The sequence below is a fragment of the Austrofundulus limnaeus genome, unplaced genomic scaffold (genome assembly GCF_001266775.1).
Source record: "Austrofundulus limnaeus strain Quisiro unplaced genomic scaffold, Austrofundulus_limnaeus-1.0 Scaffold54, whole genome shotgun sequence".
Lineage (NCBI taxonomy): Eukaryota > Metazoa > Chordata > Actinopteri > Cyprinodontiformes > Rivulidae > Austrofundulus > Austrofundulus limnaeus.
The window spans coordinates 1419896-1430668 of record NW_013952456.1 but is presented as its reverse complement, the minus strand read 5'-3'; the positions used below and the strand labels follow the sequence as shown (position 1 = coordinate 1430668).

Below are 10773 nucleotides of genomic sequence, written 5' to 3'. Positions count from 1 at the left end.
TCTTTAGGGACCGTCTCTCAGCCAGTGACATGCTCCAGGTGAGGAAGGTGATGGAGCACGTTTACGAGAAGATCATCAACCTGGACAACGAGTCGCAGACCACCAGRTCCTCGGCCAACGATAAACCAGGGGAGCAGGAGAAGGAGGAGGACATGGCCATGCTAGCCGAGGAGAAGATTGAGCTAATGTGTCAGGACCAGGCACGCTGACTTATTCCTTTTTAAATACGTTAAACATCGTAGAGCCACCAGAGTGCAGTTACCTCAGCTATCGTTCCATTCAGTAACCTCTTTGTTTTTGTGTTCATCAGGTTCTAGACCCCAACATGGACCTGCGGACAGTTAAACATTTTATCTGGAAGAGCGGAGGGGACTTGACACTTCACTATAGGCAGAAGTCCACATGAAAGTCGTCATTTTTACAACCAGAACTCTTCGTCATTTGCCAATCACCGCCCACCTCCAACATGTAGTACCCTATATCCCATTGTGTGGTCCAGAGTCGCAGTATCAATGAGAACCCAGTAAAGGTGTGAGGACATGATTCACCATGTATCATAGGGACGAGACCTGAGCACTCCYGCGCAGCCAACACACCCCTGGGAAAATAAGAGGTCCATAATGGTTCTTTAACAGTTTGAGGAATGGACTGTTTCCAGATTTCAGCAGGTTTTTTGTTTCCTTCGATCTTTGCCTGAATGGCGTTTATTTTGAGGCGACTGAAGTTCCAGTCTGTGTTTGTGTCTGAATGTGTTTATGCACATGGATGTAGTAGACTGCTCTAGTACATTCCAGAAACTGTCCTTGTTCTACAAACACTTTGCACCTGTCTCAGCAGAACCACCTCTGTAGGAGAACACCTGGTCTCTGGGTAGCATCACAGCCCCCCCCCCCCCCCCCCCCAAAAAAAAAAGAAACACCTGCTCTGTTGTAGACGTCAACTTAACCTTCAGTTCAGACATTAATTCTTACAGAACCTCACTGACAGACACATCTTGTGTTTTTTGTTTTTGATTTTTAGCTGTGCTGTTCTCCATAGAATGTTACTTTTTTGTAAATATATGCGCAACATTTTTGATTCAAATGAGTTTCTTTTGCGGCAGGTTTTTGTTCTTGTACAGTTTCCATACAAACTAACAAGTTTTTTTTGTTTTGTTTTTCCCCCAAATTCCAAGAGCACATCATCATGACAGTAGTTTTTGGATGAGAATTGCATTTGTTGTATTCAGGGCAAATGTTACTCGCGTCCAACTTATAATTAGAAACTCATTTATAAGGAATATAATGAAAAACTTGTGCTCACATGCTGTGTTTGGCTCATGAAGCAAAGACATGGACATTGAAGGGTTTKCTTGTGTATATGTCATTTAGATTTATTAAGAGTAAATATAACTTAAAGGAGACAAGAGATTTTTTTAGAGAATCCAGCCAATGTGGGAAACTCACCAAAGTGAAATAATCGCTAACATCTGTGGATACTTTATCTAAATATTCTGGAGGTAATTTTGCCATGACGCAAGTGGACGACGCCATAAAGGAGARTGCATCGAGTGAGCTCTAATTGGCCAAAACATAGAATGTGTACCACGATTAGGCCATACTGCTGCAATATTCCTTGTTGTAATAACTTGTGAGATATGTATATTTTAGGCATTCAAACAACTAAATTGGAACGGTCTTAATGACTAAACTGTAGGGATTATGAATGGATGTTTCTAGAGTTGTAATGTGTTCAGCTGATGAGCGTGAAATAAAAACAAGGGACACTTTTTTTTAAAGTGATATGTTTGTTTAACATTCCAGTAAGGTTCACTCATTTGACAATTATCAAAACACTCAGCTTTTACTCCTAACAAAACATACAAATCAGTAAAATACCTGCAAAAATACCCTTCCTTATTTTACACACTAGCACCTACTTTGACAAAAATAATTAAAGAAGCCCCACGAGCAGCTGCGCAGGAAATATCTGCCTCCGATATTCAATATTCTGAGTCTGTTAGAAATACATAATGAATTCACCGTCTAAACTTCCAGGCAGAACAGTTTTGCATAGACCACATGTATTACAAGCAAAAATGATGCTAAATTAGAGGGCGTGAAACCAGCTGGACAGTCGAAATCTGTTATAACAACTCTGTAAAACAACTAAACCATCCTTAATCTAGCTTATCTGATGTATTCAACACAACAGGACAAATATTACTACAGCAAAAGCCCTTTAAAATCCAATGCAGAGGACAGAAACTAAAAGTGTCGTATAACTTAAAGCTCTTTAAGTATTTACTGAGTAAAAGTATTTAAAATACCTTTAGAGTTGTAACAGTGCACCAACAAAAAGGCTGCGGCTAATTTTAGCAGCTATCAGTCTAGTAGTGTTGAAGTTGGGTCAAAGGTACTCAATGCTTTAAGACTGGTTAAAAAAATAAATAAAAAAACTAGACCCAAGATATTTCTTTTATGATTGTGTCCTTAAATGAAAACTGTGTTGACAGATGTCAGTTACAGCACGTGTTTGTTTCCCTTTTGGAACAGTCGAAATGATAAAAACATTTGTTCCAACAAAGGCTGAAGAAGGAGGAGCCATTTGGGATGGAGAACTCTCGGTACGTGTTTACACTCCGGTTTGAAGAGTAAAGTTTGCAGCTAAAAGTGATTTGTTTACATTGAGTACGTACCCACATTTCAAAATTTCATATCTTTTAAACTGCATGATTTGATACAGATCAGGATCAACTTTTTTTACATTTGATTTCTTGGTTTGCATTGAGTACCTTTAAACGTTACGAAGGTGCAGCTGTGCTTTGCAGTAGTAAATCTTTATCTATGGAACAATTCAAGTATTTATCTCTTTAGTGTACCAGAAGCAAAATTTCACTTTATGCGTAACTTGACTTTCTATCCAGTTTGAAAGATTGTCTTTCAAATATTTGGCCTAAATAATCAGCAACTTCCAATGTTTGCATACAAAACAAACAGGCTGTAGTCCCTGCAGGTATGTTCACTCTCCTGTGGTAATGTTTGTGTAGTGTGTGGTAATGCTTGTGTTTGTGTAGTGTTGAGTGCAGCCGTACTTCACAGGAACAAAACAAAACCCTGTTTCTGACATTTAAAAACAAACATTGATTGTCGACTCCATACTGCATCTGTTCTTTTTGCTCAGCCTGATGACAGCTTACATCAAATCTGGTTCCTCCTCGCTGTGCTGATGCTCACACTCATGAGCGGACCCCGTGGACCCCTCCGTGTGCTCAGTGGTCTGAGGGGCGGAGCTATCTGCAGGCGACTCGCTCAACGTGGAGGCTGGGATGAGGTCTGCGACAGAGAGGGGGGACTCCTCAGGCGGACTTGGACTGCTGCTGGGTTCAGTGGGGCAGCCGTGTTGGTCTGCAGACTCTGCACCCAGGTGAGGGGTTTCGGCTGACGGACCCCCTGAATCAGACGAAGCATCGGGCGGCGCGCAGGCGGCGGGGAGGTCTTTGGTTGACCGGGGGTCCAGCTCCTGCGGCGCGCTCTGGTGCTCCGTTGATAACGAGAGCAGGGCGCTGTTCTCCAGCTCTGCTGCGCGACAGAATAAAGATAATGTCAGTTTTCCTGCAGAGCGTTCAGCTCTCCCACCTTTTCACTGAGTTTTCTCACCAACGCCAGATATTTCGCTCTCTTTCTCCTCATGCATAGCCAGCGAAGTGTTGGTCATGTCGATGGACGAGGTGGACACGTCCAGCTTGTCCATCAGCTCTGAGGGATCAGGGTTCAGCGCCGTTACTTCAGAATCTGAAAAAGAAGCATCAAGCGCAGATCGACGGGGTTTTCATGAATCCTAACAGATTACTGCAATCATACAGCATTAATCTCTGGATACTGACCAGGGTCCATGACTCTCTGAATGGGAGGGGGTAGTGAGGCTTCTTGTAGGGTGATCTGCTCCACATCTAACAAACCTTCACTTTGACTTGAAGAGGTCATTGCAGGTGCCTGGATAAGAACAGGTTGGGTGGATGCTGATAAGCATTGCTTTAAATTAGGGCTGTGTGGTATATGTGGTAGACGGTAGAAACGGTATGAAGTTGGCCTACAGTAGAAATTTACCCTCTACCGTCCTGTCGTCAGTTACATCATCACACCTGTGTCAACAGGGCTGTGAGTGCAGAGACGACTCAGCAGGAGGAGTTCAAAATATAATGAAGAAATTATAGCGTTTTAAAACACGCATAGAGAGAATAAATCCTCAAAATTTCCCTCTCCCGCTGTAGAAAAGTTACGTCGGGATCACTTCCTCCCTCGCTCTCGCTGCACGTCGCGCAGAGKGAAGCTTTAACAACCGTAGWTTTTTCACACCCAAGTTGTCGGAGAAAAAATACTTGTTTTTTATGATTTGTTACCCACAGAGATGATAAAACAAGACGTGGACGTTCGTTCAGTCATAAATCCATCTTGCTAATGTAACAGGCTGAGAGCAGCAGGTCAGTTCAACAGGCAGAAGATCATAATATGGCAGGCAGATGTTACATTTATTGGGCTTCACCACACTTATATTCCAGTTATCTGAAATAGTTTTGACAGGACTATGTGCAGCTTATTCAGGTCCTGTCACACTATAACGTTTTAGACAACTTCTGCCAACTTAGAGTTGTTTTTATGTCTAAATGACTAATTTTACTTGAATTACTGGTTATAACATCCACTTTATTTTGATTTTGTTGAAAATTTGAGAAATTTTTGTTTGTTGAAACCGTTTTGCAATATATATAAAACATTATTTTGTACTTCTGTTATGTTCATTTGCACTACAGCAAAAATACTGGCTTTGATTATAATTACAGTTTTCTGCAAAATGAATGCTCTAAAAATTACATTTTTTTTGCTTTTTATGATAATTTTCTACCGCGATATATACAGTTACGTGAAGGGATTCAATTTATACCGTGATATGAATTTGAGGTCATACCGCCCAGCCCTACTTTAAATGTGTGGTTTCATTTCATCTTTAAAAATGACAGCATTTAACGCTGTGAAGACATGATCTCTGGATCTTTTCTTTGTTTGACAAAAGATAAAAGGACTTTGATTTACTGACGCTGGGATATTAACATAAAAATCCACCTCTGAGTGTCCATGCGAAGGCTGCTMTGGAGAGGGGTTCTCCTCTGGAACAACGGTGGGAGGTGTCGATACATCAGGGTCTGCAGGGATGCGGTGAAGGTAGCCATACCCAATGCCACAACCCAAACTGAGGACAAATTCAAAACGCTCCATGAGTAACATTGCACTACTAGTTCAAAATGTTATAATGTTATGTTGCATCACTTGTAAATACATAATGAATCAAATGTATCTGCATGTGGCACTACCTTAGTAAGGTCAAACAAATCAAGTATGACACTAATATTCGTTTAATGGTCTTCATCCCATACCTGCCCTCTCCTCCCCACGCTCCGTTGGGTGTGACCAGCACCTCCCTGCAGGCGTCTGTTTGTGTGCTGTACACCAGCAGCTTCAGAGGCTTCCCCTCGTGGGCCTCAATCAGCGAGAAGAAGTCTTCTGACTGTAAACAGGGATCGTTCTTTACACAGTCGCTCACTTGTGCACATTTTAATTGTTCATTTACCTACTTTTCAAGTAATGCATCATTCATGAGCAACTACAGAATGCAGGAGAAGTGAGGATGAGTTGATTTAAAAAATGATTCTTACATCTTGCAGCACCTGATCTGCTCCAACAATGTAGTCGCTGTAGGGCTGAAGACCGGCCAGCGCTGCAGGAGAGCTGGCCTCTACGTCCTGAAGAAAGAAGTTTGAGTTGAAGCACAAAAGCAACACAAATCCATCGTCTGTTCAAGCTCATTAAAGTGCCTGTAACATCAAATTTTTGTAATAAATATGAATACATGTTTGTAAAGTTAACGGTGATAACATACTGCTAAAAAAAATCATGCTGCTGAGACCAACAGTTGTTGAGATATTTGTATGTGAAGAAACAGGAAGTGATGTCAAAGGGGGATGTCTGCATGTAAGCAGATCATCGCGACAATGACCAACAATACAGACTGTAGAGAAAGAATCTGATGTTTCTTTAGATTCAGATTTGGAGCTTTTATCAGAGATAAAGAAGAGTCAAAGTGAAAATAACGTTCCAAAAAACAAAGACAAGGGAGTTTTCTTTCCTAAAGTCTTCCCCTTTGATGTCACTTCCTGTTTCACTTTGGCTGAGACAAGATCAAAAGAAAATATGCCAGTTATGTGACGAAATGGATAAAATTGTGTGGATTATGCCATTTTTCTTACATATATAGATGTTTTCTTTGACTTTTTGTAGTTGAAGCATATGCATGTCACAATATTAGCAAATAGAAGAAGAAAAGTCTTCATATTTTTTTGATGACTCACCAGTACATGCCAAACATTCTCATTTGCTCCTTGGTAGCTGCAGAAGCGAACGCTGGCACCCAAGAGCCCCTGGCCGCCCCACATGTTACTGGGCACCACGTCCAGCTCTCGGACCCTCGTGGTTTTAGTGCTGTACACTTCAACCCTCACGGCTTTCTCCACGTTGGCTTTCAGGATCTCTTTTAACACGTCGTTTTCCTCATTCTAGCAAAGAATGAAACAAAAATAGCACACGCTCAGTTCACTTGTACCTCTCTAAGAACCTTAATAAGCATTCCATCAACGAGTCTTACAAGTCTTTTGTTGTCCAGAGAAAGAATGAAGTCAAAGAAAGGCTGCAGTCCTGCCTTTTCTGCAGGGGAATTAGGCTGCACCTGCAAAAACCAACACAAGTTATGTAACTGCTAGAACTGTACCTTCACATACWGCGGGTAAAATAAGTATTGAACACGTCACCATTTTTCTCAGTAAATATATTACTAGAGGTGCTAATGACATGAAATTTTCACCAGATGTCGGTAACAACCCAAGTGATCCATACATACAAAGAAATCAAACCATAAATGTCCAGAAATGAAGTTATTTGTAATAATGTGGAATGGCACAGGGAAAAAGTATTGAACACACTTACTGAAATTTATCTAATACTTTGTACAAAAGCCTTTGTTGTCAATGACAGCTTCAAGACGCCTCCTGTATGGAGAAACTAGTGGCATGCATTGCTCAGGTGTGATTTTGGCCCATTCTTCCACACAAACAGTCTTCAAATCTTGAAGGTTTCGTGGACCTCTTCTATGAACTCTGATCTTTAGTTCTTTTCATAGATTTTCTGTTGGATTCAGGTCAGGTGATTGGCTGGGCCATTCCAGCAGCTTTAGTTTCTTTCTCTGAAACCAACTGAGAGTTTCCTTGGCTTTGTGTTTGGGCTCATTGTCTTGCTGAAATGTCCAGCCACGTTTCATCTTCATCATCCTGGTAGATGGAAGCAGATTTTTATCAAGAATGTCTCTGTACATTTTTCCATTCATCCTTCCTTCAATTATTTGAAGTTTGCCAGTACCATATGCTGAAAAACAGCCCCACACCATGATGTTCCCACCTCCAAACTTCACTGTTGGTATGGTGTTTTTGGGCTGATGTGCAGTGCCATTTGACCTCCAAACATGATGTTTATTCTGGCATCCAAACAGTTCAATGTTGGTCTCATCTGACCAGACTATATTCTCCCAGTATTTCACAGGCTTGTTTAAATGTTGTGCAGCAAACTTTAAAGGAGCTTCAACATGCTGTTTCTTCAGCAGTGGAGTCTTGCGTGGTGAGCGTGCATACAGGCCATGGTGGTTCAGTGCATTACTTATTGTTTTCTTTGAAACAATCGTACCTGCTAATTCCAGGTCTTTCTGAAGCTCTCCACAAGTGGTCCTTGGCTCTTGGACAACTCTTCTGATAATTCTTTTCACTCCTCTGTCAGAAATCTTGTGAGGAGCACCTGGTCGTGGTCGGTTTATGGTGAAATAATGTTCTTTCCAKTTCTGAATTATGGCCCCAACAGTGCTCACTGGAACCTTCAGAAGTTTAGACATTCTTCTGTAACCGATGCCATCATTATGCTTTGCAACAATAAGGTTGTGAAGGTCTTGAGAGAGCTCTTTACTTTTACCCATCATCAGATGGTTCTTGTGTGATACCTGGCCATCATTTGGGACTGAACCAGCTGATATTAACTTGCACTGACAAGGGGCAGGCTTGCTTTCAAATTACTGAGAGAGTTCAGCTGGTGTCTTGGCTTTCCATGCCTTTTACACCTCCCTTTCTTCATGTGTTCAATACTTTTTCCCTGTGCCATTCCACATTATTACAAATAACTTCATTTCTGGACATTTATGGTTTGATTTCTTTGTATGTATGGATCACTTGGGTTGTTACCGACATCTGGTGAAAATTTCATGTCATTAGCACCTCTAGTAATATATTTACTGAGAAAAATGTTGACATGTTTAATACTTATTTTACCCGCTGTATACTAATACAATTAGGACATTCAAACTTGTACAACACAAACAGATCAATTAGAAAAATGTTTGCTAGAAATCACAACTTTTATCTGCTCTATAAAAAATGTTAGAACTATAAATCAGCAACTGTGATTTTAGACCTAATAACTAGATATAGTTAAACTTATTTAAATCAAAATCTAAAACTCTAAATTGTTTGTAAGAAGTCCATTAAAAAGAACAAATCCTGATTGACATTCAGCTGACCAATTAATTAGGCAAAACCGTAAATACAATTACGGAAGAACTTTGAAAGTTTTCATGTGAAAGATTTTAAACATAAAACGGTGTTCAGGAAACAAATCTTTCAGCAATAAAGTTATTCAGTCAAGGATTAAACACAGTCATTCAGTGACAGTTTTATGTAGCCTGATTGAGATCGTTAGACGTTTTCATTTTTGTATTTCTAATAAATTCTTACAAACACAGAATTTGTTGTATGTCCAACTGTGCCCGCTCGTATTAGCAGGTAAATAGTGCCACATCATCAGGTTTTAGTCTGTGCTGCAACAACTCAGCTAGCTATCAGTTAGCAACATGTCAAGATAAGCTGCTCCAGCTTCAAAACAGTGTAATTCCGTCAGCCTTACGCCGTGCACATGATATCCGTACGTTCCTCCTTCAGATCCGTCTGAGCTCTGTGATAAACCCATGTTGTTTTTAAAAAATATATAATGTTTTATAAAATTATTTAAAAATAATAAATGACGACAAAGAACTACGGTTGACACTTCGCGTACATCTTGTTAACAGCCTGAACTAATCGAGCAGGCTGCTTTTCGTCGAACGCGAAAATACACAAACTCACCAAGACACTGCGCATGCGCAAAACTGCAGGTCTGATTAAAAACTTTTATTTTGAAACTTCACACCGGAAGTGTAGACATGAAACTGCCGTGTGCAGTTCTACTTTGTGGCCACGAGAGGGCAATGAAAGCTCATTACGTCCTGATGCATCTCAGTAATCCAGGTAAAAAAAAATCAAAAGGAAAAAAATTGTATAGGTCTTCTGGACGGGTTCTTCTCTAATGAAACGTTTCGTCTCTCCTCCAAGAGACTTCTTCAGTCTGAGAGTTTCAGGCAAAATTCAGGCTTTTAAGCKCTGCCTCCATGTGACTGATACTCACATCACATGGCTATCGTTGACACCTAATTAACACCTATTGTTAACAGGGGGTGGAGTGATACTGGCAATAGCAGCGCTGTAGGAGGGGGACAACTGAAAATGGAGGCCTCCACCTCTGTTTAATAATGGACGGTCTTTTTTCACAAAAATGGCTTCTTTTACTCCTCTCTCAAACCAACGTTCCTCTATCAAGAAAGAGAACATCCTCATCTCTGAAAGAGTGACCGCTGGCCTTTAAATGAGTGAAAACTGCAGAGTTCTGGCCATTAGATGTAGCTCGTCTGTGTTGGGACATTCTTTTGAACAGTGGCTGCTTTGTTTCCCCGATGTATAACTGGTCGCAGTCCTCCTGGCACTTAACAGCATATACAATATTGCTCTGTTTGTGCCGGGGCACCGGATCTTTGGGGTGAACCAGCCTTTGCCGTAATGTGTTTTGGGGTTTGAAAGCCACTGGGACATCATGTTTAGAAAATAAACGTCTCAGTTTCTCCGAAACACCCGCAACATACAGAATAACCACTGGTTTGGGTCTGGGTTTGGGGTCTTCATTTTCACCTGAAGGTTGCATGGAATCCTGTCTGTGTTTCCTGTCTGCTTTCAGGAAAGCCCAGTCAGGATAACCACACTGCTCCAGGGCCTGTCGTGTGTGTGATTTCTCTTTCTCCCTGGCTCCTGGGTTTGTAGGGACACTGTCTGCTCTGTGGTACAGAGTCCTGATCACTCCTAACTTGTGTTCCAGTGGGTGGTGGGAGTCATTACGTCATTACGGAGCTCATTACATTTCATTTATATTTGATCCATGAAAAACATACTATTTGGATCCTGTTTGTTCATCCTCTGTAGTTTTGCCACTTATCTACTCCTAAATACTTGATCCTACTGCAAACATCACAACTTTTAATTGCTAATATCTTATGAAAGGAAATACTTACTATGACTTTTGGTTTTCATGRCYTTATTACAGCCATTAATGGTTCTATGAAATATTAAGCTTTTTTTGCTCAACACTGGGATACTTGGGGAAAATTTTAGCAGCTTGTGTTTAGTCCAGTATTGTTCCCCTGTGATAACTTTAAGATGGAAGTTCTAAGACTTGCATCAAACTCAGATAATCTTCAGTCAGCAGCCAGCAAAAGTCCCACCTGCTCCAATATTAAATTACTAAGTTATTAAATGCTGCTACATTGGGCCAATTTCCCATATGC

At 40.9% G+C, this 10773-nt stretch overlaps 2 protein-coding genes across 3 annotated transcripts in view; one reads left to right on the top strand and one right to left on the bottom strand.

The window, feature by feature from the left end:
* The window catches only part of LOC106517916 (WD repeat-containing protein 48), a gene marked incomplete in the record, with an annotated part of 12841 nt that extends 11071 nt beyond the window's left edge, over window positions 1-1770 (top strand). Inside the window, 2 exon segments of the mRNA XM_014008967.1 lie at window positions 8-200; window positions 311-1770. Coding sequence (XP_013864421.1) covers window positions 8-200; window positions 311-406 — 289 coding nt within the window.
* gorasp1a (golgi reassembly stacking protein 1a) lies at window positions 1767-9212 on the bottom strand. 2 transcript variants are annotated; one of them, XM_014008970.1, is made up of 9 exons: window positions 9030-9212; window positions 6679-6759; window positions 6386-6589; window positions 5693-5779; window positions 5414-5544; window positions 5103-5229; window positions 3866-3974; window positions 3639-3773; window positions 1767-3557 (listed from the first exon to the last, which is right to left on the bottom strand). In XM_014008970.1, the coding sequence occupies exons 1-9, from the start codon at window positions 9090-9092 to the stop codon at window positions 3175-3177; spliced, it is 1320 nt and encodes a 439-aa protein (XP_013864424.1). In that variant the 5' UTR covers window positions 9093-9212; the 3' UTR covers window positions 1767-3174. The 2 variants fall into 2 exon arrangements, with proteins under 2 accessions (XP_013864424.1, XP_013864422.1); XM_014008968.1 differs by having other exon boundaries at window positions 1767-3560; window positions 9030-9211.
* Between the last annotated feature and the right edge of the window lie 1561 nt (window positions 9213-10773).